At 45.6% G+C, this 21,374-nt stretch overlaps 1 protein-coding gene across 1 annotated transcript in view; it reads left to right on the forward strand.

The window, feature by feature from the left end:
• The window catches only part of RP1 (RP1 axonemal microtubule associated), a 339,664-nt gene that overhangs the window by 134,040 nt on the left and 184,250 nt on the right, over window positions 1-21,374 (forward strand). The window contains exons 26-28 of the mRNA XM_053242771.1: window positions 8,201-8,426; window positions 16,818-16,972; window positions 19,650-19,728. Of these exons, the coding sequence (XP_053098746.1) occupies window positions 8,201-8,426; window positions 16,818-16,972; window positions 19,650-19,728 (460 nt within the window). The remainder of the gene's footprint in view (window positions 1-8,200; window positions 8,427-16,817; window positions 16,973-19,649; window positions 19,729-21,374) is intronic.

Raw genomic sequence — 21,374 nt, forward strand, 5'->3', positions numbered from 1 at the left:
GGAATCTTCCCTTAAGAAAGGACCAGAACAACTCTAATGCAGTACCCCCATTCTCGATACCCAAAAGAAGGTCCAGAAGGATACCATGGTTGGTAGTACTGAATGTCAGATACCTTTCCCCCATTCAGCAGAAGAGTACTACAGGCAGCTCTCATTACCCATGGTCTGGGCACCTGTGGTTTTGTGTATCTATGGTTAGGGACCCAGTTTCTTTATCTGTGGGGCAAAAATGGGGCTATTTGTGCCTATCCACGGTGCTTGAATCATGTGAAATTACTCCTGATGCCATTTCCTGCAACCATTTTGTAGTGCTGAGCCATTTTGTGGCTCTTTTCTACAAACAAAGAAAAAACACCCTAAAAAAGGAACAAAAATGGGAGGATTTGGATGTTTGCTGGAGGGGGGCATTGCTAGCGAGCTGAAGAGCAAGGTATTGTGCTTGTTTCTTCTCCCCTCTGCTTTTTCTTGTGATTTTCAGCACACTTCAGTGTGCTTAGGAACCTAACCCTCCCAATCCCCATAGATTTAAGGTTTCTTTATCCACAGTTTCATTATCTGAGGAAATTGGTGGGAACTGATCCGTTGCAAATTATGAGGGCTACCTGTAATCACTCTGTTCTTCTTGGAAAGCAAGAGCTGTCAGTAAGTGGTGCTAAAAATGTTGTTCTTTGTCTGAACATAGCATGATTTATGCCCTGAAGGATGGAAGCCACTGTTTGTGGGTGGAGAGTGACTAAACTCATGTTTGAATCTTGCATGAGAGCTTCTTATATAGCATTTTTATTGCCTTCTGGAATAACTCTTTGCACCCACACCCCAAGAATACATGAGACAAAAGTATATGGTGAAAAGGGCCACAATTTTATTGAATTAACTTCAAACTCAACTGCAAACAGAAACTGGGATTTGGAAGCTAAAGTCATGCCATCTAGGTGGCAGCCTTACTTAATACCCGCAAGTGATGCACCTTGGCTTCAGATAACCCCCTTGCTCTAAAGCAGAAGCTGCCCATCTTAGCCAACCTAAGGACAAATCTCTGCCTTTCCAGGAGGTGTCACCTGACAGAGTAGAGCAGGCCAGATCAGAGTTCCCTGATCTGCCATGCCTCTAGGGAGTTGACCTGCCGTTCTATCACCAAACGCTTACCCGAAAGTGCTCACCAAAACTCAGTTGTTACTCCCCACTGCACTGTACCTGCCACAGCAGGGGTTAGCCTAGCTTAACACCCCACACTGCCCACCAACCAAATAACACGGCAGCCAATCCCTTCCGTAAGTCCTCCAAAAGGATCTTGGTGCCCTGAGGTGAAAGATGGACCCCATCACCTCTGTACAATTCAAGCGAGGAAACAATATCAGCGTGTGCTAGACTCCCATCACCTAGGGACTACATGAAATGGGTCAGGTCTGTGTTGATCTTGTTGATCTTTCCCTATCAGTCCTACTTGGTTTGCTGGCCCCCCTCCACACCCTGTGCTGAAGCAGGTCAGACCGAATCACCATAAAGCTTGGGAGCCAGCATTGGAACAATCCAATGTCAGCCCAGGCCTTGCAAATAAGGGATATCCCTGCCTGTCTAACTAGATCATTCTGCCCCAAGTGCACCAAAAGAATATCCGGAGGTGGATTATCCTCCAAGCACTCCAGCAGGACTGGCAAAAATTGGGCAAGTAACATACCCCACCGACCAATCCATGAGATTGATGCCTACTCCCTCAGTTCTAGTTGTGTTCCAGGTTTAGCCCCACACACCTTCTTGTGGGCCCAGAACACAATCCAGTGCCCAAGGATGAAGACCCTAGCCTGCTCTGTCAGCAGCAATGGGAGAAGAATGCAACTAGGGACTGCACTCAAGAACTCTATTGCACCTAGCACTGGTAGACTTTTGAACACCATTGGCCAAGCTGCTGAATGGCCACTCCAGGATAACCCAAATGGGAAGCTGCGAGGCAGCACCAATCCAAAATGAGTGCAATGATAGGTGAGCTGTAGGCATCCCTGGAGCCAACAGGGCTTTATGCACAACTGCCCAAAACTGGAATTGTGAGAGTAACTGTCTATCCTCATTTACCAACAGGCACCCCCTGGCAGACCCACTCAGGGCTGCATATAACTCCAAGGCCCCCGCAAGGCACAGAACAGAGTTATTGGACCTGTTGAAACTGATAACATGCCCAATAACATTCCATTCTGTTTTGGAAAACCTTAAATGTAACTCAGTATGCCCAGATTTAAAAACTAGAACCGCTTCCCACAACTGGACCACTTCTGCCCTTGGGAAACAATTCGCCTGCGCTGAAGGCCCCGAAATAAGTAACTACTGTGGCTGCCTGGAATAGTGCTGCAGCCACTCATCTGTCTTGGCCTTCCATCATGCACCAAATCCTAAAATCCGCCATGTGATCCTGAAGACCTGTGATTTCTCAAGAAAGGCAAATGCCTCCAGATGGCCCGCCAAAGTCCCAGGAGTTAATCCCCGGGACCAAAGATGCACTAGACAGTGCATAAAATGTTCTGGGGGCATGAGCCATAACTGGTTTTTCTCTACCTGATCTCTAAACTCCTGGAATGCTCTGTACTTTTTATCATAAGCAGCCCATGTGGTCGGAATTAAAGAGATCAGGCCGAAGTGCTGCTCCCAGTACAATGCTATTCTGGGTCCCAACAGATGAGTGCATTGATTGGTACCCCTATGCCTGAGAAAATGAAGTCATAAAGAAAGTGGATGGAGGATTCAAGTCGTGCCCTGCGTGAACCACCCATTCCAACATGGAACTAAACAATTTGAATGCAGCACATTGATTGATTGATTGATTGAATGAATGAATGAATGAATGAATTTTTATACTGCCCTACTCAATTCAGCTCACATGACACCAAGCAGCCCATAGCAGTGCCTGGTCGATGTAATGTTGTCCCTGGAATGTAAATCCAGGGAGGTCAAAATCCTCAGGATGCACTGGGAGGAAGTAAAAAGTGGATTCAATATCACACTTGGTTAACAACGCCCCTTGCCCACAGGAATGGGCCATTTGGATAGCCTCATCGAATGAGGTGCTCCATACCAATTAAAGCTCAGCCGGAATCCCTTTGTTTACCAAAGCCCACTGGGGAAAAGACAGATGGTGAATTAGGCAGTATTCCCCGGGTGCCTTCTTAGACACAACTCCCAAAGGAGAGCTCCATAGTGTTGGAAGGGGGAGATAATAAAATGGGCCAAGGACCCTACCAAGTGCTAACTCCTTTTGGATCCTCCTTACCTTGCACTGACTTCAAATTCGGGATCGACTTATGTTCCCTAGGGAAAGCACAATGAATCCTAAAACCAAAACTAAAGCCAGCAAACAATTACGCAGCCTGTTCCCGATTTGGGTAGTCCCGTAGTAAGGGGGCCAACACATGGAGGTTAATTGGGTTGGGACCCTTTTCCATTACCACCACATTGTGGCACGCCATGCCCTTTCCTGCTCGCTGAGGAATGGTCCTGGAAACCACCCTTAAACCCCTTGGTATGTGGCAGTTGTTCCCAGAGTGACGCCCTCCACAGAAACTGCAGTCGTGCCTAAACTTACAAGGTGACTGCTATTGAACTCCCAACATAGCAGGGAGCTTTGAACACCCTATGCAGCTGCCTGGGAAGTTGCAGGAGCTGCAGAAGCCTTTGAAATTGTGTGTCCACCATCAGACCGGTTGCCCTGCATAGGCCTAGATGCATTCATTATCTGCAACCACAATTCCTGGTGTTGTTTATTCCAGAGAATTGTGAGATCTAAGGCTGCTCACATACGAAATGAGCGGTTGTAGCACTCTCAGTTGTTGTCCATAAAGTCCATGTACCCCATATGGATTATATCAAAGTACTTAAATAGGGTAGGGCCCTTTGCAGGCTGGACCTGCAGGACAACACCCATATAGACCGTGAAGGCCAAAAGCCAATTCATCCAGTTGTGCTCAATGGGTTTTCTCTGTTTTCTCCTGGTCCCTATTCTGATCTCCCTCCTTGGTACAGGCTCCAGCTCACGAAAAAGAAGCTGGAACACAATAACAAATTCACCCTTCCAAATGAGCTCCTTTACTGCAGGCATGAGGTGATCCCGCAAAGGCAGGGAAGTGTTGCCAGGAGGAGGATGCTCCAGAGAAGGAGCAGGCAACACCTGGGTTGTGGCCATTGCAGCAGGCCAACAAGCGTTGCTGGATGGGTTCAAACCCTGCCACACCTGGTCGCATGTTCCATATGGGGCTGGTTGGCTGAAGGAGCCCGGATACCACCCAAAGGGCCCAGTGAATGCATGCCCCATGGCCAAAAACCCCTGAGCTAACTCACCTGTGCCAGCATCCCTGGGTTCTCTGCCATCTCCTCCAGATGTATCAGGCTTAGGCATGGCTCTGTCCTTGTCATGCGTGACATCCACAGGCATTGGTCCATGCTTATCTGCCTCCAAGGCCGCCAATCTATCAGACAATGCCTGCATGAGTTTTTTGCTTTTTTGGCACCTCTGGTAAGCCTTTTGGACTCCACGGGAATGCCCGAGGGGCCCCTATGTCTTTTCCATCAGAAGGTGCACGATTCTCCCTTTCCAAGGCCTCCAAATGTGCAACGAGGGCCCTTATGGTGCCCATAGCATCATCGTCATTAGATGAGGAAGAAGATGAAGTGGTAGTTCTCCTGGGAGGCCTTATGTGTCCCCCCCCCCCGGCTTTCTTTGGTGCCATAGCTTAGACGTTTAGGTTCAATAGCGCAATATCCAGGCCCCAACCCCAATGCCAATAAATATCTCCAAGGGATAACATACGTTGCACTCATGCATGACTATCACCAATCCACAGTTGCCCCCCCCCAAGCAACCCACAGCCAGTGAGTCAGGCCAAAGGGGTAGGCCCACAGGCCTATATGCTGCCCCCCACACACACACAGAGCCCCAGAACCCCCTGAACGCTCCAAACCAGTGGGGCAGCCCCCACTGCTCCCATCCTCTTGTCGCTCCTGGGAGGCCCCAAACCGTGTCTGCCCTGCCTGATCCCTGTCACTGCTGCACATGCCCCCCCCCAAACGCCACCCCATGCTGCCACTTCGTCAATGGCTCCCCTCGGTGCGGAACAGCCTTCACCCACCTCTTGCTGAGAACAGATTGAGGGAGGAGGATGCCAATGCCATCTGTGGGCCAGAAAATCTGCCCCCTCCCACCCAGGAGCCAATGGGCTCAAACCCCAGCCTTGTGCAGGGAGCTGGGGCAAAAAGCCACACCACCCATTTGGGCAACAAGCAGCTGGATAGCCAATCATATGAGGATTTCATACATAAACTCTGCAGAGAAAAAGGGGAAATGTTGATGTGTTGGTTTCTTTCTATGTTCTGAATCTTAAGAACTGGACTTACACCAGCTCTGTTAAAGGGCTCTGCTGTGCTGTTCTAAATTGAAGGCATTTATGTCTTTTTGACGCTCTTACTGAGTATTCCTTGCCTGCAGGCACATAAAGTATGGCAAAGCTTTTTTGCTCTTTTCTTTCTGCTTGTGGCACAGTGTAATCTGCCATGATTTATTCTGTAGAGGGCTGATGTTTCAAAGATTGCCTTGAGGCAGTGGGTGGGAGTAGATGAGCTCCAGGTTCCTCGCCTTGGTGCTTTTTGCAGTGTTTCCAACACTCCCATTTTGCAATGATTAAATCCAAGTGTGATTATGTTGCCACCCTGGTCCTGCCTTCAGAAGACAAAATGCAGCTTCCATAAGGGGTATTATTTCTCCCATCTAGCTATCCAAACATGCTTTAGAATGAAATATCTCCTTCCGCAAGCATATCAGATCTTTTTTCTGGGTGTGTGTTCACTGCAATTTCTTCTCCTGTCAAGTGTTGTCATACTCCTCACTGGATATGTGAGACGTGTTTAACCCTGCTTATATATTTGGGTTACTCCTTCAACATTGCTTAGCAAACTTCTTCCACAGTTTAAGAAAAAAGTGGTTCTTATATCTGTTTGCTGTGTTCTGCAGGGTGTAAGTGTGTTTTTCTATTTAAATGTGCTGCTTTGAAATGTCAGCATTTGTAGAAACAGCTAACCCCCGGCACAACTGCTTGTTAAAATGGATGAGGCTTAAAATGAATCATGCAAAAACATATATGTTAAGATGTAGCATATATCTTACCTTTCCAATAAGAGCTGGAGGCAGGTCTCATGATCAGTGAGACCCGCTTTTTTAGAAACTGCAGGGAGAGCGGGCTAAGCCGCTCTCCCCACAGACAAGCGGGCAGGGAGCCCTGGGCGGCCAGACTGGCTGCCCACACAGTTGCCGGCTCCGTGATGGAGCAGACGGAGGGTGGGGGAGCGGGGGCTGTGTGGCCCCCGCAAGCCCCTGGCGTGCTGAGGCTTTTCGCCTCCTGGCCGGGGGTCTACTCATGAGTAGGCATGGCACGAAGGCGCACCGCGGCTACTCATGATTGTAAAAAGCAGGTTTGCGGAGCGCTCTCTCCGCAAACCTGCTTTCTACCAAGGGTTCCAGAGCAGGTTAGCCACTCCAGAACCACCAGGCTCGGCTGCGAGCCCGGTGGTTCTGACGATCAGCAAAAATCGGGCTAGCGGAGGCTAGCCCGATTTTTGCTGATTGTCAGAATAGCCCCCTGGTCTTGTGGTAGCAAGCATGACCTGTCCCCTTTGCTAAGCAGGTTCTACCCTGGTTGCATATGGATGGGAGACTAGATGTGTGAGCACTGTATGATATTCCCCTTTGGTGATGGAGCCTGAGGGAAGAGCAGAAGGTTCCAAGTTCCCTCCCTGGCTTCTCCAAAACAGGGCTGAGAGAGATTCCTGCCTGCAACCTTGGAGAAGCCGCTGACAGTCTGTGTAAACAATACTGAACTAGATGGACCTATGGTCTGACTCAGTATATGGCAGCTTCCTAAGTTCCTATCTCCCATGAATAACAAGGTTCTTGTTTGTACTTAAAGATGTTAAGGATTAAGTGAAATTTTTTGCTGCTTGATTTTCATGTTGAAATTTGCTTGCTTGATAGGACCAATGAGATGTCTTGGGTATCCCCCCACCCCCAGGATTGGGAATCTTGGAGGTGGGACCAATGAGACATCTTGGATATCCCGCCCCCATCTTGGGGAGCTTGGCTAGATTATAATGGAGAGCTTTCACACTTGGGGAGCCATTGGGACTCCAGATCTGGATCAGGGGTATGGCAGAGGCAAATGGTTAAAGCTGCCCCCCCCCCAAGATTTCCAATCTGGATCAGGCCCATCAGAGCTGCAACTTATTTTTATTTATTTTTATTTATTAATTAAATACATTTAATATACCGCCCATTCCGAAAATTCCGGGCGGTGTACAATAAGATGCAAACAGGCAACATTAAAAATTACAGTAAAATCAAACTTATAGTAAAATAAAAACAAAATGTGGAAGTGCTCTAAGCAGGTGTTTCTTATCACATAGTTTCCTGCCCATACTCTGGGGTCTTCTGAACTTTGATATATAAAATGGGGTTCCGTGACAGGAGGGAATGTGTCCACTGCAGCTAATAATGAACTAAACACTTGAAGCTGATTGAGTTCTAAAATCATCAAAATACCACCCAACTCCATATCTGTGAACCATGTGGTGAAATTGGCTGGAAGTTTTTCACACCCGTCTTTTAGATTGCATCTCCTCCAGAATGGAGGGGTTGCATTCACATTTTGGCCAAATTTACCCCAAAGTCCCTGCGAGCTATCAGGGAGCACTTAACACACAATTTGGGCTTTTAACTCCATGTTAGACTGTAGCCTGGTTTATAAAAATCAACTTTTTGTGTCAGTTTTTTTTGGGGGGGCAACTTTGAACTTGTAGTAAAGCCTCGCAGAAACCCCATGGTAAAGCCTGCTGTCTGGGAAAGCTCCTAGGGACAATTTGATTCAGCTTTAGTGAGGATATTGCTGAAGGATTACCTAATCAGTTATTGAAAATTAAATAACTTTTGTTTTAGGCTACGTCTAAAGTGAGCCAAACAGCTGGCTCAGCCCTGGCCAAGTGGTGGGAGTCTGACAAGTGAAGAGAAAGTTCTCCAAGCTTTGTTTTGTGGATCTGAGATAGAGGCCTGATAGGTGGAGATGCAGAGCTTTGGCAGAAAGGATTGGCACATTTCTTTGGCAATTCCTACAGATCCGGAAATTATTTTGATGGACTAATCAACTATAATAAGAATTCTTTCTTTGTTTTGCAGATCAATCTAAGAGACATTGGAGAAATGTATAAAATACGGATTGGCCATGACAACAGTGGACCTGATCCTAGTTGGTACATAAATCAGATTAGACTTCAAAGAATAAACTCACCATCAGAGCAAGAAATATGTTTTCCTCTAAACTGCTGGCTAGCAGAAGACCAAGGTGATGGAGACACATGGAGAGAAATACCAATCAGGAGTTCTGAAAAAGGACTTCTGCCATGTAAGCCTGGGGTATATAACTGGGTTTATTCATCTAAGATATAAAGGCAGAGGAGCCATTAAGCCTGAACCTTGGGGCACAGATCCTTGGCCTGGCAGCCTCTCTTTCCTGGAGGACCCAAGCGCTCTGCCTCCCTGTGCTGGCACCATAGGGCTGGCTATGATTGGGAGGCTTGCCTGGCATTGGAAGTCTCCCCCCATACTGGGGCAGGCTGCCGGCTATAGCTCCCCCTACCTGATTATTAGCTGTTAGGTGGGTGGACAGCGCTTCTGGTGGCCTTTCTGCCAGCCTCCCTAAAGCTCTCCAGTGTGGCCTGGCAGGCTGCCTGCAGGCAGCAGTGAAGAAAGGAGGCAGAGTGGCCAGTGCTGCCTGACCACCAGAGCACTGTGCACACTGTCTGCCCTGCCCTATCCTGCAGCCGCCACCTCCTGGTGTGCTGAGCCTGTGCCTGCCTCCTCCTCAGAGCCAGCAATGGAAGGTATGGGATTTCCCTTTTGTGGTTATTCCAATTTCCCACCCCTCTTGTATATTTATGGAATGGCTTACTATAGAGGTTTGATATTGGGCACAGATATAGGGCAGGCTGGGAATGCTCAATATATTTAATTTGAAGCAGACTGGTAAATTTGTGGATTTTTAATATTTCTAAATTTTTTCCTAAAACTATCAAAATGTCCTAGACGTGGCTTGTTTCAAGACAGAAAATTACAAAAACTTCTAAAACTGAAGCATCCCTTAATTCCACCCCATGTGGAGGAATCTGCCCTGTGCCTTCATAAAAAAGGGTAAAGCACCCCCTGGAATGGCTTGGCTTTGGTAATGAGCACAGACGTAGGGCATGGTGGGAGAGCTCTGTGTATTTGAAGCAGATTGGTCAATGCATTGATTTTTAATAATTTTTTCCCTACTACAGTAGAGCTCCTAGAAAGAGTTATTTCTATTCATAGAGAACTTCATACATAGTGAAAGTGGAGCTAACTGTAAACATCTGAATAAACAAACTTAAAAATAAATAAATAAATGTGCTATGCTCAACTTGGTTTGCAATCCAGAAGGTTTCAGTTAGAACTGTGAAGCAAGGGACTTGTGTTGTGGTTGCAACTTTCCCCCCTTACAAATGCATGATATGTCCAGGCTGGTTTGTGATCCAGGTGTATGTTTAAACTGTGGAGCAAGGGACACATGTTGTGTCCCAGATGGTTTGTGAATGGTCAATAATCAATAGGGGGTTGTGTAGTCTTTTAAACAACAACAACAACAACAACAAATACACTTTGGCCCAGACTTGTGGATTCATGGTGAATGATCAAGAACATGTGTGGATTCTTTGGGGGCTTGCATAGTCCCCCCCCCCCGTAGTCTAGCCACATCCATGGGTTTGTGATGAATGATCAAGAAGGTGTGTGTATCCTTTAGCTGTTCGGCAGGTGGAAGGAGCTGGCTGAGGCTCTGTGCGCTGCTGCTTTAGCCTATGCCTGCCTTCAGTCTGTGCCTGCCTTCCTGTTCCTGCCTGCCCACACCAATGGGAAGTTGTGTGAAACCATGGGTCGTGTGTAAGTAAAAATAAAGTTGTGCTGTCAAGTCAGTGTCAACTTCATGACCACAGAGCCATGTGGTTTTCTTTAGTAGAATACAGGAGGGGTTTACCATTGCTGTCTCCCACACAGTATGAGATGATGTCTTTCAGCATCTTTCTATATTGCTGCTGCCCGATATAGGTGTTTCCCATAGTCTGGGAAACATACCAGCAGGAATTTGAATCAGCAAACTCTTGCTCCCTAGGCAAGTTACTTCTACGCTGCGCCATTAGGTGGCATGTGTTTGTGTGTGTGTGTAGAGGATAATTATTTTGCAAGGGGGGCCCAGTGACCCACTTGGTCCAGGTTCCAAAATTACCTAGCTGCACCTACAACTTAAGCTCAGCTGCATTAGGCATCTTTATGATTCATTTTTGTGAAGGTGGTGTGAAGCCCGTGTAATGGAGATAGATCTTAAGGTGTTAGCCATTTCCATTCTCTTTTACAAAACATTCCTTGAAGGCATGGGAAGGATCCAGATTCAGTTATTTATTTTGGCAGCTTCTGCCTGGGGTTACATTTGAACAACAGTTAAAGCAGGTGAAATTGGTTCCGTTTTAGGGGAGGGTCAAAAATATTATGAATCCTTTGATGCTATATTATCCTCCTTCCAGGTTAGAGCTCACTCGTCTTGTAATTAATACTCTGCCTTTGAACAACATTATTTCATTCTAGATAGAAGCAATATTTGGAACATGTTGTGGGGGAGCAGATTAATCCATATCCTCATGAGCTTAAATTTCAGCTGAGGGGTCTGGATGTGTAATAATAGCATTATGTATGGTTTGAGAATAAAGAAGGTGCTTCCTGTCCAGATTTCTTATACTATTGGTTAGGAAAATGTTATTCAAACTAAAGTAGTATATCTGAAGGTACTGGGGTATAATAAGGTTGGAGTGGGCCCTGGGACAAAAAGTAAAGATGGGCCCGTGGGGCTCCTGGGCCCCCCTGCCAATGATATCTCACCCCAGTCCCCACCCACCCTATATCTTTGCTGCAGAAGAACAGTAAAGACATGGATGTTGTTCACACCTGGCTTTTAGTTCACATCTCCTCTGGAATGGAGGGTGTGTGTTCATATATTGGCCAAATTTACCCTGTAGTTCCTGTGAGCTATTGGGGAGTACTTCACACATACATATTGGGGTGGGGGGGCAACTTTGAACTTATAGTAAAGCCTCACACTAAACCCGGGGTAAAGCATGCTGTCTAGGAAAACTCTTGGTGAAAAGCAAAATATTTTTGGAACACTCTTTCTCTCACTCCTATGCAGATAATATCACACACTCCCCACCTGAGCAGACATTTTCACACGTGCACTTGTGTGCACATTTCCCTGCTCAGAAATATATACATCAGCTTGAAGCCAAGATTAGTCTTCCAATGAGGAGGCCAGTGCATGCCAGTGGATCAGGGAGGTAGGAAGGGGAAAACAAAGAGCAAACTGTTGCACAAGCAGTGGGATTCTCCTCCCTCAGGGGCACAGGGACATTCCCAACTAGGGATGTGCACAAAACCAGATTTGCTGAACCGGATTCGAGCCGACCTGGCCTGGCTCAGTTTTGGCCCGGTCGAACCAGACCCAGTTTGGGTTCGAACCAAGCCAGTTTAACCAGCTTGTAGCTATACTGCTAAAGCAGAATACGGTGAAGATTACCCTTTACCAGTACAGGGGCAGAGGCTGTGGCTGTGGCAGCAGCTGCAGGTGCGGCAGCAGGTCCCCCACCTCCCACCATCCTCCCCCTGAGTAGCCCAGGCCAACTGCAGTCCAGTTTGGGCCTTCTTTGGTCCAGTTCAGGCCTCTGTGTACATGTGGGGGCAATTGTAGTGACCTCTGCACATGCAAAAAGGTAACTAAAATGGTTCTTGCATGTACATAGAGGCCCGAACCGGGCTAGAGAAGGCCTGAACTGGACTACTGCTAGCCCAGGATATTCAAGGGGAGAACAGCAGGGGTGGGGGGAGCCACTTCTGCCCTGCTGCCCCTCCCCCAGTGGCTGCCGCAGCCATGGCTTCTACTTGTAAATACTGATTTACTCCTCCCCCACCCCGGCTATACTTTTGGCAGCCCCCATGGCCCTGCCTATACTAGTAAAAGGGAGTCTTCACGGCATTCCCCTTAACTAGTATAGCTCCGAACCAGCTTAGTTTGACCCTGAACCCATGAGGCTGAGCCAACTTGACATTCAGCCCAGCTTGAACTGAGCTAGCTTGCACACTGCTATTCTCAGCCCCCCAGTTAAATTATAACTAGGCCCCGGGAAGGTGTTCAGAAATTCAGAATACAGAAACTTTATGCTGGGCTTTCTGATATGCTGAACTATTTAGCATTAAATATAGACTGTAGATCTGGAAGGGAAATTAAGGCTACTCAGGGCAAAGTATTAGACCAGGGGGCTATTCCCACGATCTGCAAAAATCAGGCTAGGCTCTCCTAGCCCGATTTTTGCAGATCATAAGAACCACCGGGCTCAGCTGCGAACCTGGTGGTTCTAGAGCGGGTAACCTGCTCAAGAGCCCCTACCGCAAAACCAGGTTTGTGGAGCGAGCGCTCCACAAACCTGGTTTTCCAGATCATGAGTAGCCACGGCACAGCTTTGTGCTGTGCCTACTCATGAGGAGACCCCCAGAGGGGAGGCGAAAAGCTGCCTCCAAGCTCTGGGGGTCTCGCCAGCATGCCCTGCACGCTCATTCAGGGCATGCTGGAATTTGCAGGGACCAATCGGCCCCTGCTCTCCCCAGCCCCCGCCGGCTCCATCTTGGAGCCGGCAATTGTGTGGGCGGCCGATCCAGCCACCCAGGGCTCCCTCCCTTCCCGCTCACTGCCACAAACTGGGTCTCCCAGATCGTGAGACCCAGTCCCAGGTCATACATATTATATACTGTGCTGCAAGGAGAGAGAGTAAACCAAATACAGAAAAGATCTGCAAGGCAGGAATAAGTACAGTAAAATACATCCAGTTTTCAGTGGGGTCACTATTTCACATTGGGTGTATAATTTTTGAAAGCAGAGAGTTCAGCTTTATTAACAATAATTTTAGAATCTATCTTTACCTTTTCTGGCACATTATGTACTTTGAAATAGTTTTGATAAATAAATGGAAATGGAAACAAAATATAGATGTTGAGACACATTCTAATTTAGTAAGTTCAGGATTTCAAATTACCTATTGATTTTTGGCTCCTTTGAATTGAATTTCAGTACACCTCCTGTGCAACTAAGAACTTTTGCTTTTATTTCTTTCAATCTGAGAATGAATTTTTTTGCTGCCTACATTTCCTATCTAAATGGATAATTGCTTAAAAGATCTAAATATGCCGTAGGTTGTCATATCTTGGGAAACATATGGTATGTTATAAGCCCAAGGTGCCAGATCATTGTGCCTACAAATTTAATTACATTGTCTAGAGTCAGAGCAGTCTCTATGGAGGGCTGGGGACAACTACCCACTGCCTTGTGGGTATCAGGGAGGGAGTTGCAATGTAACCTCAGCCCTGCAACTAGTGATGACTCTTCCTCCTCCCCCTCCTCTCAGTAGCTCAATACTTTTCTCTTTCTTGCATACCCCTGGCTTCTGGGAGCAAGAAGGAGCAATAGTAGTGTTGTTTCTGTTTGTGAGGAGGTGCCTTCTGGAAAGGCGTGGTGGGGAGTAGGAGGAGCCAGCCACAGAGCCATTGCTGAGTAGATGGCTCTTCTGCCTCCTCTCCCTGGCAAACCAGCCCCCCTCCCAAGCATCCCTCATCTCAGTCACCAGCCCAAGTTCCTGCTGGCTGCCTCATCTGTGTGCATTCCTCAGGAAGCAGGGGTGGTGCAGCCTCCCACTGCCTGGATATTGAGGTCAATGACATAGGAACATAGGAAGCTGCCATATACTGAGTCAGACCATTGGTCTATCTAGCTCAGTATTGTCTTCAAAAACTGACAGGTTGCAGGCAGGAATCTCTCTCAGCCCTATCTTGGAGATCTTGGAGATGCCAGGGAGGGAACTTGGAACCTTCTGCTCCATCCCCTGACGGGAATATCTTACAGTGATATACTTCTAGTCTTCTGTTGATATGCAGCTGGGGCAGACCCTGCTTAGCTAAGGGGATGTCATGCTTGCTACTACAAGACCAGTTCTCCTCTCCTAGACATCTCCTCTCCTCGTGTCAGTAGACGCAGAGACAGAAACAGAGAAGGACAGAAACAGAGAAGGCTGAGCCTTCCTACTGCGAGTGCTGCCTTCTCCCAGGAAGCAGCAGCTGTTGCCTATTGGTCCTTTAGTGTAAGATTCTGTTTGTGAAGTAAATTCCAGTCATTCATAAATCATAGGGAAGACAATGACATCTGAAACAGTCAAGGCTGAAATATGGCTCCTAAATTTTTGGGCTGGCTCCTTATGTCCAAAGAAAATATGTCAAGGCCTGATGTATTACATGATACTTAATTGCAATCCATTAGACATTCACTTGATTTAGAAAGCTTTGATGTTGTCAACAAAAACAACTAGTATGTTTTATCAAATAAATCCAGGAGTGAATAGGTCTTTTACTAAGGCTCCAAGCTGCTGCTGAACCATATTGCTCATTTGGGTAAGATCTTGTATCTTTCTTTATCTTGCAAGTAGTTTGACATTGGCTTTATCTGTCTCTGCTGCTGTGTGATCTTTCTATCTAGCTATCTCCAGATACTGGTCATGGTTCTTTTAACATAATGTTTGGAATCCTTCCTTCATACTTTCCCACATCTCACCCTGACTGCTTCACTCTTCTTGCTTGTCTTTTTTCATGATACTAATGGGTGTAAAATGCTGACACCAAAATATTCCTTCTCTTGATACTTTGGCCCTGAATGCTACCTTTATTCAAATCTGTCACCGTTGCACTCTGTATACTTCAAGGCTTAATACTACTCTATATGCCATGGCTTCTTTTTCTTTTTTTCTCTTTTTGGGCTACCCTGTCATGCTTCATGACTGCCTGACCTCCTGTCTCCTCTTTCCACTTTCATATTCACAGACCCTTTTCTTTGTCTTTACATTCATTCATAAAACCTCTTCTAGTCATTCACATGACTGGGTTTGACTCCATACCTGCCAACATATCTCTATTTTCCCATTCACCTGAATGGGGAAATAGGGACCCTTTGGCAGATATGTGATTCTGTTTTGAGTTTGTGTGGGTTTAGACATTACAAAGAACCATGGAACCCTTTCTCATGATCCGTGAGAAGTGCTTGAAGGAGCAAGGGGAGGAAACCTTGAAAAGCTTACCTCCCCTGCAGACCACCCTCTTCTTTTTGCTGGGCAGCCAGATCACCCACCCCAGAAGATTGCTGGCTTCTGCCAGTAGCTTGGAGGGTTGGGGTGCCAGAACATGTTGCCCCACATTGGGGCAACACTCAGCCTGATCTACCTCATAGGATTGTTGTGAAGAAGCAATATGCACTGCTTTGGGCTCCTTGGAGGAAGAGAGAAATATAAATGTAAACATAACTAAATAAAGCAAGCAAGCAGGTAGGGCAGAGAAGGAATTTCTATCTCACTCGATGTTAAATATAGAGGAAATTTCTTTAATGACAGCTTCCAGTCAGAGTGCAATTGAAGAAATGCTAGCAGCCTTTAGGGTGGGATACCAATTGCCTCCTCTCACCCTGGTGACTGCTTTCCCTATCCAAAGAAAATTTAAAAAGAGAAAGTTATAGTCCAAATAAAGTAGTATTCTCATGATCAAGTGTTAGGGTGGGCAGGTGGGGAGGAAGCCTTGGAAAGCTTACCTCCCCTGCAGCTGATCATCCTGTTGGTGCTGGGTGTGCGGATCACATGCCCAGATGCTCTTCCTCTGCCCTTGGCAGCACATAGGTATGGGGCAGGGAATCCCACAATGTACCACACCAGTGTATGGCTCATTGTGGAGATCCCCCAGTGATGGGTGGGCGCCTGTCAGTGTTTCAGCTCTGGCTGAAAGCAGCCAGTGTTGACACATGACCATGGGGTCATGGGGTTAAGGGAGCACTCACTCTCTTAACCTCATATAAGAGGCGGACTCTCTGGGCAGGTTTGCCACTGAGGCACCGCTGGGAGTGGGTCAGCTCCTGGTGGTTCCCATGGGCAGCCAAGCTCAGGCTTAGCTGCCCTGGCCTGATCTTGGCTGCTTGTGAGACCAGCCTTATGCAGTCTGCGTGGTCATCTATTGTGACATTTGTTTTATTTTTTGTGTGAGGGAGGCCTTTCTTTCTGGCCTAACCTTTTCAGTTCAAGGTTTCATATTGGATGCTTCTTTTTAAAATAAAGCATGTGTTTTATTATATTCTTCACCATGTCAGCTGTTGTTTATTGAATCATGTCAGTGTGTACAGAACTGAGAGTAAAAGATTTTGAATCCTGTTCTTCTCCAAAAACTAGTGTCTAAATTATCTCAGATGATAAGTATTACAGTATATGTTCAAGATTCTAGACTGCTTTAGCCCCAAGTCTTGGGTCAGTATGGACTGAAGCAGTCTTTGGGAAGATCATGAGTTGGGTGGAAATAAATGCACATGCTTGCATGTGTGCGTGCAAACACACCCACCCAGTTCATACATTATGTTCAACAGTCGGTGTATAGCTCTATGCATGTACAGTTATTCATACATTATGTCCAATGGATGTACAGTCGTACTCTTTCCATCTATACTCCACATATGAGAAGCACCTATAACCTGTTCACTTTTAAAAGGAACACATATATAGTAACTAATACAAAAACATCTGTGCAGATACCTGCACATATGTACAGATTAATGCCTGAATAAGGCTAAACACATTACTGTTTGTTTGTTTTTTGTCAATTTCAGTAATGTCCTATCAGATCCATGTATATACTGGATCCAACTCTGGGGCAGAAACTAATTCCAGTGTTTACATCACCATCTTTGGAAGCAGAGGAGATTCTGGAAAACGAAAACTTCATAAGGCAATTAATAATAAAGTCAGTTTTCAGCGTGGTCAGGTAAAGAAAACTGTTCAGCAGCTTTGACTGCAGTTAGCAAGTAATTGACAATGCCATTTCTAAATAAATCCTTATAAGTTTCCTAAACTAATGTAATAATTGTGCATTATATTGTTAAGAGATGTTTTTGCTCAGAATTATTCACAGTGGCTAACATCTATACTAACATTACATGTACCAAATAATAACATGCAACAGGGAAGGATGGGCATGCAACAGGGAAGGATGATTTTCACCAGTTCTTCTGTAGCCCTCAGTACCACCCAAAAATATGTCCTTGAGGGTTGCACAGCTCTCAAAGATGCATTTTCAGGATACACAGAGACGTGTAGAGGGAAAGAGGAACTGGCAAAAATGGTCCCTCTCCTGTTCCATGTCTACAAAGTTATTTGGTCTATATGTTAATCTGGATCCCAGCCATGATTTATATCCCAATGTACTATATGTTAATAATCTTTGGCTCCAGACTACAAAATTATTTGTGTGGTTGGCTGTTTATTGTTCAGTTAACTACTCCAAGTATTTATTTTGATTATATGGTTTGAATTTAATACTAAGCATTTTTATTCCATGACTGGAATGGAATTGACGTATCTTATTTGCAGTACTTAATATTCAATCGTCACCCTTCCTACCTTCATGAAGTTTTCAGTAGCACTTGCATGCACAGTGCATAATTGTATAGGCCATGAATGGAACTAAACAAACCTTATAGTTAGTCTTGCATGCCCAGCTGAGCTTTGGACTTGTGTTTCTCAAATATCAGTCCTACAACCATGAAGTGTTTGAAAGGCAAACACTTTTTCATTTTCCTAAGCAGCTATTAAATGGTTGTCTGTTCTTCAGAGAAAAGCAAGTGTCATTGGGAGTTTGGTAGAAGAGCTATTGAGCTGTTGCTTTCTAGTGCACATGGGCGATTCCCCCCACCTTCCCTGGAGCTTCCTTCTGAAATAGATTTCATACCAGATCCCCAACTGCTTTCTTAGCCCACTTTCCAGTAGGCTCATGATATCACCCAGCATTCCATGTGTCTATGTGTCCCCGCCCCCCATCAACTTTGCAACACCTGGACCTATATGAACCAAATTTGCTACAGCTGTAGAGACACATAAGGATGCCCCAATGGTGAAGTCTGTAATGACGTCATCCACCCTGATCCGAGATGGTGGATGCATGAACATTGATGCTCAAGTGCACTAACTTGTGGACAGTCTAAATGATCTGAACCAAATTTCATACAGTGAGTGACACACAAGGACACCTCAATAGCATAGTTTGTGATGATGTCATCCATCCCAGTTCAAGATGGCGGACACATAAACATTTGAGGCGCAAGTGGGCTAACTTGTGGACTTTGATTTGAACCAAATTTAGTCCAATTGTAGGGATAGTGAAAGGAAAGTAGGCAAATCTATATATTTAATTCTCCTGGGTGTGCCTTGGAATGAGCGTCCCAGAGCCCAGCTGATTGGCTGGGCAGCGGAGGCACCTGATTGGCTTAGGTGCACCCAGGAGGATTGGTCGCCACCATGGCAGCGGGCCCAGCCACGGAGGCCAGAGATGGCGATGGCCAGGCCGTGGAGGCAGGCGGAGGTGGGCCCGGCCATGGAGGCAAGTGGCAGCAGGCCCGGCCGCGGAGGCAAGCGGCGGGTCTGGCCTGGCTGTGGAGGCAAGCGGCGGTGGTGGGCCCAGCCTGGCTGTGGAGGCAAAACCCAGGAGGGGCAAAGAAAGTGGGGGGGAGGGCAGAACTGGCGGTAGGGAGGAGATGCAGCTGGGCCCGGCACAGTCCGGCCATGGTCAGGAAGCAGAGACTGGGGCAGAAGGTGGGGGGAAGAGGTAACTGCTGGCCCCAAAGAGCACTCAGATGCTCTGTGTGGGGTCGGCTAGTTAGTTCTTACTAGAACAACTTGTAATCATTTTGTGGGTTTGGGGTATTAGATTTTGGGTATGATAACTAACCAGATAACCAACCTGATAACTAACCCTATAACTACCCGATTTTTTGATATCAGTATTTTGTGTATTAATGTGAATCCCATGCAGATTTAGGTATTCTAATAGAAGGGGTATGGAAGGGTATGTTTGGGAGCCATTCTTGGAAAGTATAGAAATCGATTTGATGATGATGATGATGATGTATCTCTGGGATGCTGGTCTGGGCCTTTTGCCCATTGCCTATACTATACCATACCACCTTATCTCTTTTGTTCAGAGGGGTAAAGCCTTTAAACTTCTAGCCAGTGCTGCATCCCTGTTTTGTGATATGGAGCAGGAATTTCAAATGGAAAATAAATGGGATCTCTTGGTAGAAAAGGTCCCTGTTTGCTTTATAATAACAAAATATTCCAGAAAAATGGCAAATAAATTACATGCTATTTTGAAGAAGTGTACAAAACCTCTGAATTGTCCTAAAGTTATCATGTATTGTTACAACACCCTTAAAATGTAAAATATCTGTTAAATGTGGTCATTTAATGCATTTACTCATGTGACATTTTAACAGTACTGTGGTATATTGTAATGGTTAATAAACCTGCTTTACACAATATTGTACCCTAACTCCAGTAAATAGGTACTTCATAATAAAATTCAGATTTCATGGGTCCATGTTCAGCTTTTTATCCTTTGGACTGCATTGTTTCCTTCTGAAATTCTATTTTTTGTATGTTTCTTGCAGACTGATGTGTTCTGTATAACAGCTGTATCACTTGGAGTTCTGAATAAAATTCTCATTAGCCATGATGGAAATGGTCCAGGTAGAGCTAACTTCCTACTGACAGATTGGTTTTACAATCTGTTTTAAAATGTACATCCATTTTCTTGTCTTAAAGATCTTGTCTTAAAGATCAGGTAAGAGATTTTGCTGCACAGAACATGGAGGTTATCCTTCTCAGATAACAGCACATATTTTAGAAAGATATTAAAATTCTATAGAAGATTTCCAACCAATATTGAGCCTACTCATTAGTTTTCTTTTATCTCCTGTGACATGTCCACTGTTTACCTTTTCTAATTTATTTATTTATTTATTATTTATTTATTAGATTTATATACCGCCCTTCCAAAATGGCTCAGGGTGGTTCACAGCATGATAAAAACAATTAAAACAAATTAACAATTAAAATCAAACTCTTAAAACACAATAAAATCAATAAAACGGCAAAAAGCCCTGAACATCAGGGCAACAATTTAAAACAGTTAATCATTTAAAACCCTGGAAGGCCAGGCCAAATAGGTAGATGTAAGGGCTCTCCTGAAGGATGGGAATGATCTCAAATAACGAATTTCTGCTGGGAGTGCATTCCACAGCCCAGGAGCAGCTACAGAGAAGGCCTGCCTCTGCGTCGCCACCAGATGAACCAGTGGCAACTGGAGACAGACCTCCTCAAATGATCTTAACGTGTGGTGGGGATCATGTAAAACTAATGATCATGTAATGATCATCAAGTAAGATCATGTAATGACTGACTCATAATTTATGCAAAGGCAAATTTGCTGTTTGCCATTCCCAGCGAGCATGGGAGTGTTAGAAGGTGAAGTGAACTTCTGTACAAACATGGGAATTGTTGTAGACACGCATCAAAGACCCATGATTGGCTGTGGCTTCTGACATATATGCACTATATGCTTACAGCCTGTTGAAGAAAACACCAGAAAAATTATATAGCCTTCACAAAGAGTGGAATGTACCCAGTTTATCGAGTACTGGTTCACAAGTCTCATGCGATAGAGTAATTCGTGCTTAAAATTTAAGGGAGTGATAGAAAGCTGAATTTGTGAGCAGCCAGAACTTGTATTTTTAAGATTCGATTAAAGAACCTAACATTTTTTAAAGTGAGAAAATTATTTGGTCATCGCATTATATGCATGGAATAGTATAAGTTTAGTTGAGGTTTTCTCTTTCATTCATTCTTTCTCTTCAGTGCCAAGGGCCTTTCAATGACAGCTTCTATGCAACAAATGAGAAGTTATTATTAATTTGTTGTGGAAGCAAAAGAGTTAATGGGATGGTGGGGCATTGCTGACTGAAAACCCAGGGCTATTGCTGGCCACTCCTCCTCCTCCTCTTCCTTCTTTTTACAGGGCTAGATGGCCATTTCTATTACAGTGGTGAAATCCTCAGCCCCTAAATGCAAGGGGCTAGGGCTATATGATCTTGAACCAGGACCTTCAGCAGCCATGCTGTCTCCCTGTGCCATCAGAGCTGCGCTTGGGCACAGGAAGTTAGTGGCCTTATCTTTGCTTTACTTCAGTGTCACCCAGATGATAACCACAGAAGGTACAGCCGCTCAGTTCTCAACCATACCAGATGGTGTTAGCCAGCAGGGACTGGCTGGCTCTGTATAACTGTTGTTTCAGACTTTGTTCCTCAGTCTGAGTAGCTCACCTCTAAACGTAGCTG

The sequence above is a fragment of the Hemicordylus capensis genome, chromosome 4, assembly GCF_027244095.1.
Source record: "Hemicordylus capensis ecotype Gifberg chromosome 4, rHemCap1.1.pri, whole genome shotgun sequence".
In the NCBI taxonomy this organism is placed as follows: Eukaryota; Metazoa; Chordata; class Lepidosauria; order Squamata; family Cordylidae; genus Hemicordylus; species Hemicordylus capensis.